Raw genomic sequence first — 21165 nt, 5'->3', positions numbered from 1 at the left:
AGACGCAGTTGCAGGGCAGCGGTTATTTTTTACACAAAATGGCGGCCAGTCTGTGGTATTTCTCGTGATTGTATTTTTTTTCCTTTTCTTTTTTCCCTCTTTACAAAGCATGTCCATCGTTTCATGGGCGTGCGAGTACTTTATTTCTGCAGTTAAAATGGAATACTAAGCATATTATTGAAGAATATTTGTATTAGAAGAACGAGCATTTATAGAATCAAGTCGGGCATCAACTTCCCGCCAAGTTCAGAAAAAAAAGTGTTTTCATTCAAACTCGTAAAACATGAGTGAATTCAGAATCCATCACCATGTCTCCGAGCTACTCTCTCTTCTTGGGTATGTCATTTATCATTTAATATTTTTATTAAAGTTGTTGGCATCGTTAAGGGTGATACTAATGAGCGATCTGGGTGTCAAAACATCTTCCGCAGTCTTATAAGATACTGTAATCCTGCAATGCAACTTTAACTTCAAGCCCCGCCTGACATTATAAGCAAATTAATTAACAAAATTTCTATACCACGAAAACAACAGTATTTATCAACATCAATAACTAGCAATAAAGCCACGGACATACATAGAGTTGGATCTTTTAAGGGTCTTTTTTAACACATTGACCCCTCAACCGGCCTGTACCGGCTTTGGGAAGTACCCACAACCCAAAAAATTCATAAATGCAAAATAAACACAACAAGATGAAGATACTCATGCATCCAACCATGGTGTTGGCATCTACTCTTAAGCCAAATAATAGCACAGGTTCTTTGACAAATCTCAAATCGAACAAGGAGAGAAAAGCAGAATCACCCCTCTCAATAAAACGCTCAAAATACCACACAAGGGAGAGAGATCAGCAAACACAGCTCAAGACACAAATAGATACCTTTATTCTGATACTCCAGGTACATTTCCATAGCCTTAAAACACAATGTCCACTCCTTGAAGGATTGTACAACCACGAAGATGTCTTTACGTATTGCAAAGCATTCTGGGAGATCCAGGGGAAAATTCACAAGGGGAGGGCCAGTCAACACTCCTCTCCCCAAAGTCAGATGTTTTTTTTATAAGTCTTTTCACCCCGAAGCCAAACAAATCAATTCCAGGTCATACACCCAGAATAGCAGTGTAAACAATTTTGGAATCAATTTGGTTTCAGAAAAGACAGCATTTAGGAGAGCTGTGGTGGTTCATTAGAAAATTATTTTGTTATCCAGGCAAAGCCAAGAAAAAATCATCATGAATCCACCTTTGCTTGCAAATATCCATAAGCAAAGCACTCAATTATGCCCCAAAAGACTTCATGATGTCCTGAGACACTCTCCTAATATGATCATAGCTGTATTTTTGATTAAAAATACAAGCAACCATCAACTTGTGCTGGCTTCAGCACAACGCGAGGGATTAAAAGTGGGGACCGCAAAGCACTGTTGGAAAGCTTGGATACCGCGCTGACTAGGTGCAGCTGTGTTTGATTGGCTGTATAAAACTCAGAATAGGGGGGGGGGAGGTATCTGTTTTCAGTCTGTTTTTTGTAAATTCAGCTAAAAAAGCCAGGAGTCAATGGGTTTAGCTTTGTACACAGGATTCGCTGAGAGGGGGTACCCAGTCATACAGGTAGTTAGCATATGGAAAGGGATTAGTGTTTTGAAATTCACTTATCTTGTATTTTTCTAAGGGTGAACTTTACTCATCTTGTATTTAGGCTAAGTAAAAGAAAAGACATGTTAATCATCCCCGCCTGCATTTTTTTTCAGGGCCACATCAATATTTTTTATTTAGCTATTTCTGCTGCTTTTTTGATTGTTTGTTCCTCAGAAGTTCAAATTTCGTGTGTTAGTGGTGCCTGGGCACTAAAATAATGGCAGACATTACCATTTCAAGGCTTTTCTTACAATTTTTTTACCTTCGCAACATCATAGAAATTTTCTTTGTAAGGAAAAAAATAAATAAAATATAATAAATGAAAAGAGCCGCATGCTCCCTATTTTGATCTTATTAGGACGATAAACATGTTTTTATTTTTGCTTGGCCTTATCTTATATTTATCTAAGGGTGACATTCCCTCATCTTGTTTTATCAGGGCTTCAGGAGGGGAGGGACCCGAGGTCTACACAGAAATGCTGATGAAAAACATGACACCTTATGTTACAACACAGGTAAAATACTACTAGTAGAAATGTCTTGTCACGTTACATTAAAGTGATGAAAAACATGACACCTTAAGATACAACACGGATAAAAAACTGTTAGTAGAAATGTTACACTAAGTGAAAGGCTCTTTTCACAGATAAACCATAAAAGAGACTTTAAGCTTATTACAGTAGTATTTATTTGTACTAAATAGATAAAATATGTATGTTACAATTTCACTGGATATATATTGTGGGACATGCCAACTAGTGTTTCTCTAGTTCAGTTTACCCTTTGTTTATTTGTCAACCGCAGGGATAAAGTTTGTTATAAAGTGTCTACTGTACCCAATTGTCTTTTTGTTAACTGTAGGTGTCGGCTCATACAGCAAAGCGCAAGATTGCTGAGTGTTCAACTACACCAAGAGAATTTCTCAAGAAATATGACGAGCTTAAATCTAAAAAGTGAGGATTTGTGTTTACTTTGCTTTTGCTAACATGTCATTTAATTAGACAAATGAATAAGGAAGATCCTATACATGTCTGTTATTTGTTGTTGCAGTGTCCGTGAGCTAGACCCTCTTGTTTACTTGCTTTCCAAACTTGTGGAAGACAAACAGGTATAATGGAACCGCCAGACTGAAAGTCTAAAACCCTGATTTTTTGCCAGTCATTTATATAGCAATATATAGTCATTTATATACCTCTGTTGAGCAGACACTTTTTACAGTCCCACCTTTATAAGCAGTATTTATACCTTTACAGTGTACATACATCTTATAGAAATAATTGTGGTTTTTAGATGTAAATGAAAAGCTTCTCTGTCTTGATATAATGTATAAAATCTCATATGTACTGTATTTACTCCTGTATTATATGCACTTATTTATAATATGCTCCCTGATAACAAGTAGACTTCTTTCTTGCCTATGTCCTTCACGGCACATTCCAGACATTTTCATTGATTTAGATTTGGTATATGTCAAAACAATGCCCCGTGGAGTTTAAATAACTTGACTAACTTATTTGTGGGCGTTAATTCCCTAGAGCTTTCTATTGTTTTAATTATATTATGCATGTTTTTTACCTCTCAAACAAAAAGTTTCATGTATAATACACACCACAATTTTTTAGGTTGTTTTCGCGTGAAAAAGTTCTTGTTATACATGAGTAACTTATGGTATATAGATAACATGTATTGTTTAATATGGTTGTATATGCTGCTAATGAAAATTGAAAAAAGAAACATACTTAGCCTTCATTAATTCTCACTTTCCAATGAGCTCCTGAAACACCCCATACTCCCCTACACAAAACAGTCGATGTAAGAGGCACAAAGTATTTAGTGACACAATTTCTAAGAAAAATGGTGTTCCATTTCCATTTTCCCACTTTTTGTTGAGATGCGGATGGAGTGTGACCTGACGCCCCTGGCGCGATGCACAAGCTGCTAGGCTCTCGAGGCTTTGTGTGTCCCATGATGCACGCAGGTCAAAAGGGCGGAGCTCCTTGAGTCCTGTAGAGGATGCAGTCACAATCGACTTTACGGATGAGGACGGCTGGACGTTCACCTCGGTGGTTACGAGAGCATCACTCTCTTGGCGGTCTGTCGACACAATAGATGGACAAGCACCAGTCTCCTCTTGGATCTGGTGCACCTCGGTGATGCTGGCAAGAGGGCGTCCCTGAGAATGTAAGAGCAATAAACGCAACTGTGAATACGTCTCAAAACGTTTTCGAGGCATCGTTTTCATGTTGTACAAATAGGAAATGGTTTTGTTTAGCGCACCTAATCCAAAGACTAAAGGTGATCGATGGGTCACTCTTTCAATGAAAATAGAAAAGTACACTCGTTTTATATCCATACAAATCGTCTGAAAGTATAAACATAACAATAATTACAGTTGCCAGAATGATTCCCCGAAATCTAACAGCTTTAATGGGAGAATTATAAAAAAAAGAATGCAAGTATAACAATAAAACTGGAGATGCTATTTTGCCCGTCGTGTTGGTGTAGAGGTGTGGTTCTTGAATCTTCACACTTTAATAAACGCTCACCTGAAGGGATTTGACCTTCGACTGGATATGCATCTTCATGACGAAGTTGATAACAAAGCATATAAGAGCGGCGAAGGTAACCGCTGACATCAGGTACAGGATATCCCCCAGCACGACGGTGGGAGCGGGACACTCAAAGACAACGATTGCTTGCCTTGGAGCAGCCACGGGAAAGACTACAACTAAAGAGACAAAGAAAAATAAAAAAATTGATTTAGTCTGACGCGAAATGATGATGTATTAATAAGTTTAGTAAGTATCTGTATATCATTTTAGTAAGGCCTTATCAGTCGATGGCTAAATGTTTTAAATTAATTTAGTGTATAATCATTATTGCACTAACTTGGCATCAGCAGTCGTGGCTTGATGAAGATCTTAAGCAGGTTCCGGGGGTGGAGCTCCGGGAACACTTGCTTGTAGCTGGGCAGCAAAAGCTCCCAAGAACGGGCTACAGAATCGAGAAAACAGTTAAGCATCATCACTTAGTGGTTATAAAGATTATAAGAATAGAGAAAGGACAATAATAGCAACCATAGCACATCCGTTAGGAAACATTACTGGAATCTGTACAACGACAATAGTAAATCTCACGCTCTGATTGGTCTAGGGTCCATGTGTTATAAGACACTCGCACGCTTGGCGTCAGCACGGGCACACGCATACACTAGATTATAATGTAAGATAATATTTTAATTGTTGTATAAAACAAATAGATTTTATTTTTTGCGCGTCTGTCCTCTGAAAGATGCACAGATGACGTTACAGCATGTCATGAATAACAGTCACGCAACAAGTTGCGTACTTTTCCAAAAAATGAGATCTATTTGCTAAATAACATTTATCCGAGTACTATCGGAATTTTGCAAAAGGCGTATGGAACAGAATGGCGTATGTTCTTCTTAGCTAAATATTCACAAATTGACTTGAGCTACTCAAAAAAGATACATGCTACGGAATGTCAAGACTTAACATATTATCCATCAATTTTTTGTAAAATTAAGTCAGCCACATACCTTGATAAACAAGCAATTCTCGACATTGTGAAGACTTCTCCGCTTGCAAAAGGTCGGCTGGAAAACACGCTAATACAAAAGACATCTTGATCAAACGAAGATTTAGAAACTAAATGCATTTAGAATTTTTTTTTTTGTAGAACGTTGAAAAAGAAGCTCTTTTATCAAATTGGGAAATATACTAAAAATAATTATAAAACCGAAAGGGCGGGACTCACCGGAGACATCTTCGACAGCGTCTTGTACCGCGACGGGTACTTCTTCTTTGGTCTCTTTTCCTTGACCATCACTCTAGAAAATGACAACAAAACAAATAATAATAAGGAAATAGAAGTGTTAAAGAAACACCATGCTGTACATTGACACCAACACGCCACCGCACGCACTTTTTCTCACAAAACGACGCTACGTACCTCGACACTCGATTTACTTCTGCAATAGCAGAACGCTGCGGCTCCTGCTGTGCAGACTGCTAGCCCGGTGAGAACGGGGTGGTCCTTAAAAAACTCTATCATTTTGAAAACTTGGTACGCTCCATGAATACTTGTTTATCGTTTCGCTTTCATGAACGTTTAGATCAGTTTGGGGGAATGCTGATTATGACATCAGACAGTACGTAATCATCCTCGAGCTCTCTTCGAGCTTTCACCAAAGTTGAAAAATACGTTTCCCCTAATTAATAACATATTATTAATTACCACACCCATACAAAACGAAACTGAGTAGTTTCTTATGTGACGTCACATATTATAAAATACCACCAGAGGCTGTTTGGAATAATCCATCAATAAATTCCCATGATCCTTTTTGTTTCTAGCGCGAGCTTCGAAGCATCGCCGAATATATAAAGTGTACGCGCGCGCAAGCTAGACAGTATTCTTGGGTTGCAAATGACGTCACATCCGCCACATTAGATATGCCAAAGTTGAAGTGGTGGTCAAAACAGACACGCAAAGATGGTTGTTCTACATTTCGTACAAGTGCCGTGCACCTGTTAAAATGTCATATATTTGCGCTGTTTTCAAGTGTACAAATCGATCTATTCAAAAGAGGGAAGGTTTCTTCAGGGTTCTGCGGAAATTTTTACTAAAAGGCGAAATAATTTACAGAACAATGGCGTGAAAAGCTGCGAAATTCGTCTCTCTAAATGAAAAGGAGCCGAGTCGAAAATCGCAAGAGTTTCTAGTAATTCGTTTTTGAAAGGTATGAAAATCATCCCAATGTCGTCTTTGGTGTTGTAAGTAATTCTGAAATGTGTAATTACGCTGTAAATATTAAAATCCCGTTTTGTCACACGTAGCCCAAGGCTACTTTCAATAGTTTATAAAAGAATGTGGGGGGGGGGGGGGGGTTTAAGATAACTATGTTAGTGAAAAACTTACTTTTTCGCGATTAATAAAACTATAAACCTTGTAATAGTGTGTTTAAGTCTCCCTTTATTTCTCTTTTGCCGGTAGAATGTCATCAGTACAGCGAGTTTAAATCCCGCAACAAATTGTATTTTTTATAGTCAGAATGAGACTACAAACATATCGGGCGTTGAACATGATGTCGAAGAAAGTAAAGGTTGTTTATTTCCTTTTTATATACCGAAATGATCACGTTTTTGTAATTGACTCATACATTGAAATACACTCACTTTGACAGAACATGGGCTTCCTCCATGGTAACAGAGGTATCCTTCCAGACAGACATGACTGGTAATGACATTTTGTCCAATGGGAACTCAGAATAGTGAATTGTGATAAGAGTTCTCTTCACTTTATCCGAACAGAAAAGTCGGAGACTCTTTTCCCTTGAGAGAAAAGACCCTTGAGATTGGGATAAACTTGAGAAATACTGGGAGCTAGGGAGCCTTAGCCAAGAGAAATTGTTTACACTTAATTAATAGACACCCCCCCCCCCCCCCCCAACACCCAAAATCCTGGCTATGTACCTGTTTGCAGCTAATATTACTTGTCCCTACGCAACTTTGTTTAAACTTGTGTCACAGTAAACTGAATTTAGCATATGAGGCTTGGATTTGATGCATAAAAAAATGCAATTTCTCATTGAGTGGCCTCAAAGGGATATACCAAGACCAACACTGCCCATGGATTTCATTTTTGACTTGCATTTGGATCTGGAGTCACAGCCATTATTTGTTGTGCCCTGTACAAATCTTACAGGGTCTGTTGTCCCAACAGACAAGTCTTAGACACACACATATGTAAGTCATATGGTTTCTTGATGCTCATCAACTATATCTAATTTCTAATCTCTATATACAACATGGCCAGTATACAGCTCTTTTCTTAATATAATAACAGATAATAAAGGGCTTGAATTCTATGTTGATAATGGACAAATCGAATAGGTGTTTTGGAATAACATTAATAACATTTGATGTCAATTTAAGTGCCTTGATGTTTTGCTTTATAAACATGCTTGTCATGGTAATATGCAGTTTGTTAAAAAAAATATTAGTCTAAAGAACAATAATGTTCTTACAGATTATTGCATTATGAAAATATTGTTTTGTTCCAACAACATCACAAAACTCATCTCTACAATAAGAAGCTGAGTTTTATATCACCATCATCATCTTTTACCAGACAGGATCATAATAATTCCATCAGGAGAAGCCCCAAGATGTGTCACTTGGTACTAAGGTGTTGACCAGTGCTGCAAACTGAGAAATTCTCATATGCTTCACTCGAGTTTTCTCTTGCATGTGTATCAGGCAAGTACACAGGAGGGTGCACAGAATGTATGCTCACCCCCCTTCGGCCACAAAAAATGGGCAAATTCTTATCCTTTTTAAATATACCTATGACTGCACATCCCCCCACAGCCAATCCTGGGTACGTGCCTGTGTACATCATGCTAACAACCATATCCATATCAAAAAGACAACAATGTGAAAATATAGAAGGTAATCCTTTTTCTAGAATACTGCAATAATGTCAAATTTACCAGAAAGTGGAATTATACAGCACCATAGCAGGGGGTGACGGGACATGTTACCCCCTCTTCCTGAAATAATTTTGAAAGCCATATAATTTCAGCCTGTAAATAAAGACAATGGCATACCCCCAATATTCATGACCGCACTGGATATACAACAAATATGAGTGATTGATTATGAGTATTGTAATAATCACATCTATTTTGATGACAGAAGGTGAAATTTATTATACCCAGGTTTCATCCAGCAGTGAGTGCATGTATATTCTGAGAAAATGGACTTTACTTACAGTAATAGCAGTGCCTCAGCTAAAAGTCAGAGATGACAATGCTTGATTAAAACACTCGAAGTGTACATGTTATAAGGAATTTAAAATCGAGACAGCAAATAAGGTATGTAAAACAATTAAATCTAGGGATTAAGGTATGTAAAACAATTAAATCTAGGGATTAAAAATAACCTTGTACCTGATGTAGAGACGCGCTTCTAAACAAGGATACAGATGGATACAAATTGCATATGACAGAATGTCAAATGTGCGTGAAATAACGTAGCACATCTGCGCTTAGTGATGTTGTCTTAGCATTTCACAAAGGAATGTGTTCAGATTAGAAAGGAAATAAATGGTGATCCTAGTATGACATCCCTACCCCTATAACTAAACGAAATATTCTGGTTCCGCCGGTTCCGCTTTTTAGTAATGCCGTTCATCAATATTCGTAAAAAAATATTGTATAAGCTTAAGTAAGTAACTCAACTAGAAAAGCTTGAGCCTGCTGCTTTGGTTTGGTAACTTTTTTAGAGGTACACATGTCAGTAGCCATGTGTAGTGTAAAATATGTAAAACTATGAAAGTTATTTTGGTATTTTTGTGCTAATTTGTTGGTATTTTGGTCCTTCCTTTAGATAATGTTTGTTCTCTTCCTAAAATAACTTTATCCCTCATTGAATGTCATTTTAATTTTATGGAACATTTTCAATGAAATCTAGAGACTTGTGTTGTCTTTCTAGTGCCATTAATGATATGTATATGCTATAATTTCAAGTCTGGATATTACAGACTACAAAATATAAATGTTTGAACAATATAATAGCATTAATAGATATTGTTATTTACTTTGCACTAACATAAATGAAATAATATATATAACCTAAATTAGTGTTGGTTTGAGAAAAATACAAACTACATAGGTTTCCCTACAGGTCTGTTTCGTGGTTGCCCACTCATCAGGGGATCCCCTGATGAGTGGGCAACCACGAAACAGACCTGTAGGGAAACCTATGTAGTTTGTATTTTTCTCAAACCAACACTATACACCGCTCTACTTTCGAGTATTGAGCACTTTCTATGAAAGCCTTCAACCATCATTTTATAACCTAAATTATATTGTTAATACAATATAGCTCACTTTGGGTGTTAAAATAAACTTACCCCTAAGTGATAGCACATTGAGGGCAGTGAACCAAGAAAATGTTTAAGAAATATTTAACAATTTTCAAACACTCCATCCCCACCTCAAGAGATGATGCTTCTTACCTTTCTTGCCCCAATCAGTGTTGTGATATGGCATATACAATAAAAAACAAGATTATACATATATTTTTGTTATATCCAAAGGTGTTGGGTAGTAGCATCTTTGTCATTGCACATTGTACCGTTTTTTTGTCTTTTCATTCACCGAATTCTAACCACTAGCTCTCGTGATATTCCATTTTTATTCCATAGTGAAATTAGTAAATTATATATGGTTTGTGCCATGGCTAATTTTTTTTCTTACTCAAAACCTCAACTAGCCCCTACTCAAATTTATACTTTTATATATATTTAAAATATATCTATCCCTCCAAAACTTCACAGTACCCATCTGTCTGTTAATATTGAAAATATGTGTTCCTTTGTGACTTTCAAAGTTTTTCATATAAATCATTCATTAAAATCCTCGTTATTCTTCACACAGCGTTTATTAGAGATTGAGTAGGTAAGAGCGAATTTATTGGGGGTTTCTTCATCAGTGCGTTCGGTACTCGACGGAAACGTATTTTTTTCATTAATCTTTTTCAGTGTTAACGAAAAATATAGATAAATAATATTTTCACTTCTTTTCCTTTTTTTTCAATAAAAACCATCCCATAAAAAACCCTCACTCAGCAAGCTCCTACTCCGATTTAAACTTAGGTAGGTAGCTCTCCCTAGCTCGCCGTGGACCTACCAGTCCTTCTGCTTCCCTAGGTCAAGATGCCCGTGAAGAGGGGATGAAGGAGGGGGAGGGGAGGGTAATGGTCCTTTGGCGTATTTGTACAGAGAATCCAATATCTTTGTCTACGTACAGTTTGCTAGCGGCACGAGGGTTCCCGCGACAGATTTTCAAAGCGTTAGCTTGCACGAGATACGAAGGCGTATCAGGTACATCGACTTGTTATTCTTTCTTATGAGTATTTTTTCATTAAATATGTACGACAAAGAAAGCTTGCTAAGCCACTTTGAGTGGCATATGGGACTTCCTTATTAGCTTTGGCAGCCACCGGTTAAGTGGGTGAAGTAAAATCAGACTGGGACTGCAGTGTTTCCGTGCATGCGAAAATCACAGGGGTATACGTGAAATAGGAACAGAAAAGGAAGAATAAATGTTCTTCCTCAATTACCCGCGCTTGCGTTTTCTTCGCTTCCATTTATTTTCACGCGCAGGGGTAAACATTTTACCATAGCCGTAGTAGTTCTTAAATTATTGGGGGCACGATACAGAAACACTAAGAAAATATTGGGGGCACAACCACGCACCTACTGGTCATTCCCTTATAGTTTTTGAAAATATTTTGGGGCACGTGCCCTCAGTGCCCAAACCCTTGCTACGGCCCTATTTTTACGCCTCTAATTTCTTTTCCTTCTCTGCTTTACATACTATTGAACGTAAGAAGTTGTTTTCAGATATTGCCGGAGGATTTTCTATGCAAGCATGCGTACAATCTAGACCAAAACAACGCCCACTAGTAGAGGGAGGTGTGGATGTACGTAGTAATCCTATTGACAACATAGACTTCTGTCTAAGACAAAAACTCAAGTGGTCATACTGTCCTAAGGTTTTGTAGGTAACGGTTTGTAAATCCAGCCTGTTGGTTTAAGGGTTCTAGTAAAGATGATTGTTTACGGGATCTACATATTTTAGCTATCGTCCGTGTTTGCCTGCGCGCATGTGTTTTGCGGCGGGAGGATCCATTCGCATTAAAGGCCGTAGCAAATCTATTCACAGTTTTATTATATTTGATATTATATTCACATTAATATCTAATCTAACTATAAAAAGAAATTTGGACTGAAAAAAAATATTACTTTCCGTTTGTGAATGTTTGTGAACATCTTAACAATGACTTAAGAGTAGAGACCGCTGCAGCCCGAACCTCAGTGAACCTCCAGAAATACAGAATAGGATTCAGACTCGCGGTGAGACACAGAAAGATGAAACCAGTAAGTGAGAGCTCAATCGGGACTAGTGGAGGAAATGGGTTTCCGGTTTCGATCGATTGTATAAAGCAACGCCAATAAACAAAATCAAATGTGTAGTAACGTGTAAGGTAAAACGCTGATGTAAATGTTCGGATATAATTGATCCTCGACTACAATCCCTGATGGTGTTATCAAATAACCAGAACAGACACGACCTGTGCCGAAGCTAGTAGTGTTATTAACTTCCATTCCTGACATAAGAACGGGATGAACAAAGTTGCTCTTCTGTTGCCACCTCTCGCGTCGCGTTTTTTACAGTTTGCAGAAAGTTATCCCCACACAGAACTTGTCCTAGCAAAACCAAAGCCTTTGAACGAAGCTATCCCAAGATTCTGAGCATCAGTGTCAATTCTTGCCGATTCTTAGTACAGTAGTTAATTGATCAGCTGAAATGTTCTAACCATGTACTCACTTGATGCTTTAGACGGATCTAAAATGCTTCGTGCTAAGATCAAACTCTTTAATATTGGTCACAGCTAAAATGTGTCAAATTGGAATCGTCAACTTAAGGACACTTGGCACACCTTTGGTTTCTCTTACCAAATTACACTCTTTTTGTTCTTGCCTACTTCGGATGATGGCTTTGTTTCGGAACAGCCTTTCCCGAATTAAACAGTCAATTGATTTCGCCGCAAAAACACGGAACTACTGAGCCTGGAGAGGTTTTTTGTTGTTATTACTTTTACTGGAAAACCTTAAATACAGTTAGTAGAGAATATAAGAAGCATACTAAGAGATCCGATTAAAAAAATATCATCAATTAAGCATAAACAAACTATTAATCATCTTACTTTGTGGATATTTAAAAAAATACAAATTCTAGCTTTTAAGTAATAACCCATTTCGTCTAACGAAACGTCCAAGAGCCCAAAACATCCGGCAATTTACTCCGCTAAAACTTCTCAAGAGACTATTCCAAACTTCTCGAGCCTGGAGAGGTTTTTTGTTGTTATTAGCGGAGCTAATAGCGGAGCTAAGCGCGGCCGCAGGCCGCGCGCGTAGCCCCATAGGCATAGAAATATGGTATAGGTATGCGACTTGGTTTTTTTGGTCATCGCGCGGGTACCCTGTGGTGTCACTCGCCAGCCAGCCAGCCAGTCAGTCAGCCGCGCGGCTCCCAGGCCCCACTCGGCCCCGAAATGGCGACTAAATACAATCACGGAGCAAGGGAAAAAGTTCTTGTCGATTATGCGATAATTATTTATTTTGCCTCAAATTTTGACTTAAGGATAAAGTCAACTAGAGGAGATCTACTAACATTCATTCACGTCAAGATTTATCTGGTTTTAGCTAGTAAATTTAAGCAAGTAACAGTTCACATTTAAAAGCGAACAGAACATCAAGAAAGCGACAAAAAAAACAAAAAAAAGAACAATGCAAGGTGAGTTTCGGACGACGATTTGTATTGTCTATTGAGGATATGACAGTTATTAGGCTTTTTGTTGTCCTTTTTGTATGCTTTGAGAATGCGAGTACTTAACTTAGTAATCAAATTATTTGAGCATAACAGGTTTTGTTTTGACATTCTTTGTTTTATCTATATTCTTGATTTTGTTGAATAAAATACGTGCAACAAAAACTGGAATTCGTCTTTAATAAGACTTCTTTCAGGGCAGATTGATTGTGTTGAGATATTTCATAAAGGCTAACCAATATCGTGTTGCATTTGTCAAATACTGCTAAAGAAGACCGTTCTTGTCTTTATATCCTGTGCTCTTAGTCCTAAGAAGATACATATCCTTAGAAGACACAGCAGCTTTTTCAACTTACAAGAGAAATTTTCCTTACCGAGGATAAAAAAAACCCTATTTTCAATATGTATTGTATTGTCTGCATCTTGCATCTCATGTGTTTATTTTTTTTCAAATAGTTGTGGAAAATTAGTTAGATTATAAATGGCTTGATAAAAAGATTGTTTTGAAAGAAATAATAAATAATTGTTTTCACTCTTTTATGAACCAGGAACTACCTGAGGGCCAAGATGAATGCTAAAGACTGGAAGACATGAGAATTAAAAATCATGTCTTGAAGAGAACAGTAGGATGTTCTTATTCACTAGTCATTTGATACCCCCACACCCATGGTCCCAGGGAAGGGTGGGGGATTAAACTTTAATAAAAGCCTGTTTCCAAGTTAAGAGTCAAAAACAGTCAATACCACCACCCCTCTTGACATATTCTGGTCAAAAAGTGGTCTAAAACCCCACATTAACCCCTGACTTCTGCGGGACCATAAGGGAAGGGGTGCAAATGACTAGTTCATTACTATGTGATTCAGCAGTACACACTCATAGGTTTTTTTAGAACAAGATACTTATATAATATAAAACTAAAAACAAACTTTTGCTTTTTAAATAATAAATCTGTAAAGAAAACAGTTTTCTATCAACCTAAAGATAATGGGAAAGGGGATATTTAAAAAAAATATAATTATTACATTATTGTTATTATATTTTCTTTTCAAACATTTAAGGAAGAGTCATATTTCTTCCTTTTTCTTCTCCCTGTTGACTATTTTTATGCAATTGATGCTCTTTACTATTTCCCCTCTACACCAAAAATAAATTAATGAACAGATTTGATTTTGAAATTAGAAATTTTCTTTAATAACTTTCACTTTATATTTTCTTTTTAGGACTTTCTTTCCAAGTCTCTTGCTCATTACATTTATTTTAGATGTTTAGATTTATTTCATTGGAATAGTTAGATCCAGGGTTTCTCAAAACACCAAAATATAATGCATTACTGGATATATATTTGTAGATATTAATTCCCATGGGGATGGAAAATCACCACTTTAAATGGTACATTAAAATCTTCAGCATTGCATCTTATCTAAAATTGTGTCTGACACTATTCCATCTTTGAAATCCTGTTTCATCCATTGTTCTTCGCAAGAACAAATCTTGTCAGAATGTAGCTTTACAAATGTACATTAATGGAACTTTTATTAAGGGGAAGGGTTTTTAGGGCAAGATACTAAAACTTTATAACACTAGCAACAACCTTGTTCTTTTTCAATAATAGAATTCTGTTCACATAGCTTGGATAGCATAGACATGGCCTCTTTAGAGGCCTGTGGTGGTGAAAGGGTTAAGATAATGGGAAAGGGGAAATGTCAAGAAATGCTCAATCAAATTATTTTCATTACTGTTATATTTTTTTCACCAAACCTTTCAAGTTGAGTCAATTCACTTTATATCTCCTCTCCCGTCGATTATTTTTTAGTCAATTGATATTCTTTGATTCCTCTCTACCCCAAACATAGATCAATGAAAGTGTTTGGTTTGAAATTAGAAGTTAGCATTTTCAATCTGTTTTTTCTTCATTGCATTCATTTGGGAGTAGGCCACCAACAACAAGGCCACTAGGTAAAGTGGGGTGCACCAATATGTAATGCATAAAAGGAGATATATTTTTAGATTTTAATTTCCAGACATTTTTCTGAATATTCGGTCCAATGAAGGAGAGAATCGCCACTGAATCAATACATAAAAATCACAGTATGGCATCTAAACAGTCTAAATATATTGTTTTGAATCTTTGGCATGCTGTTACATCCATGACATTTTCTGCACAAGGGCAAAGCTTGTGGGAGTATTGTTTTGATTAAAAAAAGATATTCATAATGGAACTTCTATGATGGGACATAAGAATTTACCATTAGACTCTTGACAACTTTGACAGCCATATCCACACCAGGAATTGTGTTTGTTAACTTTGATGTACTGAATAATTTAAATTATTGAATAAGGCCTGGATCCATTTGGTTGGTACAATAAATAAATCTCAGTAGAGAGCAGGATCCTAGATCCCCCAATAATACCTTTGATCAGTCAACACAAAAGGTGTTTATGCTGGCTCCGCTTTTAGGCAGTGCCTAAATCTATATATTACTTCTACTGGAAAACCCTTAAGTAGAGAATATAATTGCCAGGTTGGCAAATAAAATTGTCCTGCGTGATATGGACTACTGATATGGCATGCGAAGATAGATATAGATACATATTCTTTTCTATTTCAAAACGCCACATTTGACTTATTACAATAAAAAATATCATTTCTTGGTTGTTTTTTTAATGCATGATTTGTTTAAATATGTATCTATATTTCGTGTTATAAATGTAGTTTTGTGGATTTTTAAAGAGGAGGGGGGGGGGGGTGTAAAAGGTTTTTGGGTTTCTCCTGGGGGGGGGGGTCAACAAAGTTTTTTTTTTACAAAAGGGGGGTTGTACAGAAAACTCAAGTGGAGTGGCGCTGAATACCGACCCCTCCCCCCTCAGCCATAAATAATGAACACTCCCTAAGCAAGAATGGTATTCTCTTCAAGGTTTGAATTGGTCTTGACAAAAGACCATATTTCCAGTTCACACCATAGAGAATAGTGCTTGAAGATTGACTCATTTTGCTGCACATTGTACCATATTATCTTTTCATTCACCAAATTCTAACCAGCTCCCGTGATGTTCCATGTTTATTTCATAGTGAAATCAGTAAGTTATATATGGTTTGTGCAATGGCTCAATTGTTTTTTTTATTGAAACCAATTTTTTTATTAATATTTTTCAATGCTCATAAAAAATAGATACATAAATAAATGCTTCTCTTGTTGTTCTTATTTCATATTATTTTTTAAAAAGACCTCAACTCAGCTCATACTCAAAACCTCAATATAATAATATAATAATAAAGACTTTATTTAAAGAGGAAGCATTTAATAGCCAATTGGCTAATAACCTTGTGGCCCTCACCTATTACATACTAAAAATTTACAATTACACTTACTAAAAATATATGATAAAAAATGGCAGAGAAGTATATTTAAATATATATCTATATTAAGCTATATAAAACTAAATAAACATAAATCAAACACTATAGAAATTAAACGTTAAAATGTTGCAAAATCTTTTGATCATGTAGAGCTTTGTTCCATAAATTAATTGTAAAACATCTTAGAGAGTCTACTTTTCTGGCATCTAAACTTAAACTGTTCCATAGTTTTGATGCGGAGACAGCAAAGGTGAGCCCACCTTCGGTCTCGCGCTTATACTTAGGGCATATAACATTAAGTTTACTGTATCTCGTATTTCGAGAGTGATGATCACTGTTTAAGGATAAATGTTCTTGGAGATAACTTGGTACATTACCTCAACAAGCTCCTACTCAAATTTAAACTGCCCAGATTCATTTTAAAATATATCTATCCCTCCAAAACTACACAGTATCTATGTGTTCCTTTGTGACTTTCAAGAGTTTTTCATATATCAGTCCCCTACCCAGAATTTTTTTCTTGGGGGGGGGGGGGGGGGGATGGGGGGAGGGGCGAAATCCAAAAAAGTGGAACTAATTTTTCAGGGGGGGGGGATGGGGGGGAAGGGATTGAGTTATCTTTTTTCTTGAGACGTTTTTGCAAATAGTCAAACCTGGACGCTTGCGCAAGGGTAAACACAAGTAAGAATTTGTCCATGATAGTCATGGGTCGACTTAAATAGAGGAGTCATTTAGCTTGGGCATGTGGTTAACTTATCCATTTATCTTTATTCTTTTCTGCTGAAAATGTACATACTAGTGCATTGTCAAGGCTAAACATCCTTGGTATGAACGTTAAACTAACCAGTAGTCAAATGTGAACTATGATAATAATGTCAATAGAGCAATGAATAATGAATATAATGAATGAATAAAACAAGATGACAATTTTCTACTGAATAAAAACTTATTGAATATAATTTTTTTTCCTGCAAATGTGTGGTTTCCCTGTGGTTTACCCCAGGGTTAAACGATAAACGACAACCCAATGCCTAACTCTAACCTAAAGCAGGGTTAGGATTGTCATTTATACAGGGTTGGCATTCAGCCATGAAGGTTAAACACTTTATGCTGTGTTGTTTTTAACACTAGCACAAGTCATTTACAGCCAACACAAAGTTGAATTTTCTTTCAAAAGTCACAACAGTATGTATATCTTTCAGTGAACTGTTTGGAATTTGCCTTGTTTATGGAAAAAAAATATGGATTGCATGGTGGGGAGAATGATTTACACCCCTTTAAAATCTCGATCTTGAGATGCTACTGTTATGTTGAGATATAACTGTATGACTTCGATTAAACTGTATGAGTTGTACAGCAAATGCAAATCCTTTGCACAACCTTTTTAGAGACAACATTAACTTTTTACCTTTAACAAAACAGAACATATTATTTGGTTTAACAATACAGGAACCCCCTACAATAAGCCTTCTCTCTCTTGCTTCCAAAGCCAGTCATGATAGAGGTTAAGTTTGTGGTCCTCTGGTTTTACATCTTTCCATTCACCCAGGAAAAAAATGCGGTAAGAGTCACTGCCATATTTACCTATTCCATAAAGTGTATCAGGGTAGATCCAATCACGACTCAAAAACTCAGCTGAGAATTGAACAAGGGCCTTGGCCCGCTTCTCATGCAGTCCAAGGGGTCTGAGGAGGTCTAAGTAATGTAAACAATACTATATTAATCAGATTCTACTATTTTACATGAGCTACTTAGCAGTTTTAAACCAATCAATGTTAAGCTGGTCGGGGGGGGGGGGGGGGGGGGGTTAAAACAGTTAAACTGGCCCATAAGTAGATGGTTTTGACCATCAAGTTTATTCCATTGGAGATCTTTGTTGAACTCATCCTTTCCCCTGTAGATCTATTGATCTAGCGCTTACTCATGTGACCAACAGACTGGCATGTTTTCGGTGCACATTGCGAATGTTTGATTTCTTCTTAACTTTATTTGTTATTCTTGGAAGTTTCAGTGTTTTACACTATTCAGCGGATCAATAAAAAGAAATTGCATGTTATATACTTCATGCTATCTCTATATTTCTCCTGCTGTATGCCCTTGCCAAGGGATATTTGATCACAATAATATAAAGTAGCCAGGGGTAATGATATTTCTCAAGATTTGGCTCCAAAATTTGGCCTGACACAAATTTCAAATCCCTGCCCCTTGCTGCACCTCCCAGCCCCCACCGGCTTTACATTAATAGGTGAATTACTTAAGGGAATCAGTTAAGAATCTAAGGGTATAAGGGTGTCGGCCTACTTCTCACATGGCCAACAGGGTCTGACGAGATCTACGTAACAACAGACACATATTATTCCCTCAGATATTACTAAGAAAGTAGGAATATAGCAAAGGATAGTAGATATAAAGTTTAATTAAAGGTACAAACTACATAGCCATGGCTATGTAGATACACATTATTATCTTAATTGAATGTTAACTCATAATTTTGAATTAGGTATGCACATTCTCATTGTAAATTCTCTGTTGTCCATCAACTGCTACAGCACTCACTGAGCAGAGGAATGATAGGATGAAAAAGCGAGGAACTTATGTTGTTAACACAGGTGAAAATAGGTTTGCTGTGTGGAGGTTAGGGGAGATTTAAATTTATGATCAATCTTCTCGTATTGAATCAGATCAACCTTCTATAGGTGGATAAGGTTAAAAGTGAGGTGAAATTTGCACCTACCAGAAATGGGCCCAGGATCAGCTTTACTTGCCTCAGCAGCGTCTGGATACCGTCTAAAGAACTCCCACATGATCGGGATGGCCTGGGTACCAGCAGTCCGATTTAAGAAGATTGAAGACACCAGCAGCTTCCAAGGATCATGGAAGAGCGTCTCCTGCACAAGGCTGAAGGGTGACCTGGGTGGTGTCCATTTGGGGGTCTTTGGCTGAGCAGCATCCTTGAAGTAAGGACTTTGTGTTGCTTCCACTTGTTTGGCTGAAGTTTCTAAAGAGTCTAATGAATCACCACTTAGACTTTCATCAAGATCATCGTCATCTTTTGGGCATGCTGTGGAATCAGCATCAAAGGGTTCCTGAGAGTCATCATTTTCTTTATCTAGCTCTTTCTTATTACTGGTTATGACCATTTTCTTGTGTTGAAAATCAAAGTCTTCAATGGTTAGATCAGACTGTGATTTATCTAAAAACCTCTTCAACTCTGCTTTAGAGCGAAACTTTCTTCCATCAGGGTCCACTATGTAAACATCATAGGTTCCCTTAGTTTTTCCTTTGGATCTCTGTGTCACAATCTTAACCCACCCAGTAGGCACCCCTTCATTAGTGATCACACTTGCTCTGTTCTGTGCTACAACTTCTAACTGGGAACGATGCTTCAAACTTTCTGTAGACTTCCCATTTGTCTTTTTAGAAGAAAAGTAGGAACTCTCTAGACTTGCTTTTGTGGGGCTTTGATGAGCACTTCTCACGCCATTGTTTTTTTCACTTTTTCCAACTTGCATCTTGTTCCGCTTTCTTGACAAAGATTCTGAACTCAGAACAGAGTTTGATCTTGTTGCTCTTTTGCCTCTTGGTGTCTGCTTACTAATTTCACTAGAATCAGCCTTGGAAGCCACTTTTTTTACTTTTGGCTCTTTAGGTATCACAGCTTTGCACTTTCTTCCTGGCTCACTTGACTTTTCAGTGCTTTTTCTTTTTCTTCCTCCCAGTGGAAAAAATCCAAAATCGTCCACGCTCAATTTGGATTGCTGCTCCTTAAGGAATTCGCTAAGCTGAACTCAAGAGCGGAACTGTTTCCCTTCAGGGTTTATAACAGTTACATCAACTCTTCCCTGGGTACGTCCCCCCTTCCTCACATATTCCGTTCTGGTCCAGCCCTTTGGGACCACGCCTGTGAAATGGCTACCCTCATTAACAACAGATGGTCTTCTAGGCTTGGCAGCCTTAGTCTTGCCAAGAACTATCTTAACTACTTTCCCTTTAATGAATTCGCTAAGCTGAACTCGAGAGCGGAACTGTTTCCCTTCAGGGTTTATAACAGTTACATCAACTCTTCCCTGGGTACGTCCCCCCTTCCTCACATATTCCGTTCTGGTCCAGCCCTTTGGGACCACGCCTGTGAAATGGCTACCCTCATTAACAACAGATGGTCTTCTAGGCTTGGCAGCCTTAGTCTTGCCAAGAACTATCTTAACTACTATCCCTTTAATGCTGCGCTCTTTTTTATTCCTTTTTGCTTTTGTGACAGCTATGTGGGGGGTCTTTGCCTTCCTTTTTCTCGGGGTTCCTCCAGCAAGTTTGCCTTTTGATCCCGATTGATCTCTCTTCCTCTCGCTCTGTTTTGGTCGCTTTTCCGGGGCTGCGTTATGTAGGAAATTCGCCCCATCTGCTCTGAAACTAAACTGTTCAATAGATAGTCCCAAATCGGCCTCGATTAGATGTCTTTTAAGTTCAGCAAGAGAGCGAAACTTTCTCCCCAATGGATCGTGTATATAAACATCAACATGTCCCTTCGTTTTGCCGCTTTTTCTAGTAACACACACCTTTTTCCACCCTTTTGGCAGATCTCTTGGATGATGGTCCATTTGACGAGTATTATGCGTTCTGCCGAATAGATTTCAAAGCCTTGATCAACAGCTGAAATCCACGAGACGCGATCCGCACATCCGTAGAATAACTTGCGACAAACGGTACCAAGGGGGAGTGGGGAGGAGGGGAGACCGATTACAGGAAT

The 21165-nt window shown here is 37.5% G+C and overlaps 3 protein-coding genes across 5 annotated transcripts; 1 reads left to right on the top strand and 2 right to left on the bottom strand.

Moving 5' to 3' along the window:
- The first annotated feature begins 25 nt into the window (after window positions 1–25).
- LOC125572215 (gamma-tubulin complex component 2-like) lies at window positions 26–3357 on the top strand. The gene is made up of 4 exons (XM_048732407.1): window positions 26–336; window positions 2081–2156; window positions 2503–2594; window positions 2692–3357. Exons 1-4 carry the CDS (start codon window positions 284–286, stop codon window positions 2753–2755), a joined length of 285 nt encoding a protein of 94 aa, XP_048588364.1. The 5' UTR covers window positions 26–283; the 3' UTR covers window positions 2756–3357.
- On the bottom strand, window positions 2313–7083 carry LOC116601878. 2 transcript variants are annotated; one of them, XM_032362698.2, is made up of 6 exons: window positions 5614–7080; window positions 5419–5491; window positions 5201–5269; window positions 4531–4635; window positions 4188–4369; window positions 2313–3814 (listed from the first exon to the last, which is right to left on the bottom strand). In XM_032362698.2, the coding sequence occupies exons 1-6, from the start codon at window positions 5713–5715 to the stop codon at window positions 3398–3400; spliced, it is 948 nt and encodes a 315-aa protein (XP_032218589.2). In that variant the 5' UTR covers window positions 5716–7080; the 3' UTR covers window positions 2313–3397. The 2 variants fall into 2 exon arrangements, with proteins under 2 accessions (XP_032218589.2, XP_032218590.2); XM_032362699.2 differs by lacking the exon at window positions 4531–4635 and having other exon boundaries at window positions 5614–7083.
- Window positions 7084–17169: 10086 nt separating this feature from the next.
- LOC116601877 (methyl-CpG-binding domain protein 4-like) lies at window positions 17170–21135 on the bottom strand. Of its 2 annotated transcripts, none has more exons than XM_048732404.1 (3): window positions 20434–21133; window positions 19156–20208; window positions 17170–18116 (listed from the first exon to the last, which is right to left on the bottom strand). In XM_048732404.1, the coding sequence occupies exons 1-3, from the start codon at window positions 21014–21016 to the stop codon at window positions 17878–17880; spliced, it is 1875 nt and encodes a 624-aa protein (XP_048588361.1). In that variant the 5' UTR covers window positions 21017–21133; the 3' UTR covers window positions 17170–17877. The 2 variants fall into 2 exon arrangements, with proteins under 2 accessions (XP_048588361.1, XP_048588362.1); XM_048732405.1 differs by having other exon boundaries at window positions 17983–18116; window positions 19187–20208; window positions 20434–21135.
- Window positions 21136–21165: the final 30 nt, after the last annotated feature.

The sequence above is a fragment of the Nematostella vectensis genome, chromosome 9, assembly GCF_932526225.1.
Source record: "Nematostella vectensis chromosome 9, jaNemVect1.1, whole genome shotgun sequence".
NCBI classification, from domain to species: Eukaryota; Metazoa; Cnidaria; class Anthozoa; order Actiniaria; family Edwardsiidae; genus Nematostella; species Nematostella vectensis.
Note: the sequence above shows the minus strand (reverse complement) of the source record. Positions and strands in the feature narration are given on the sequence as shown.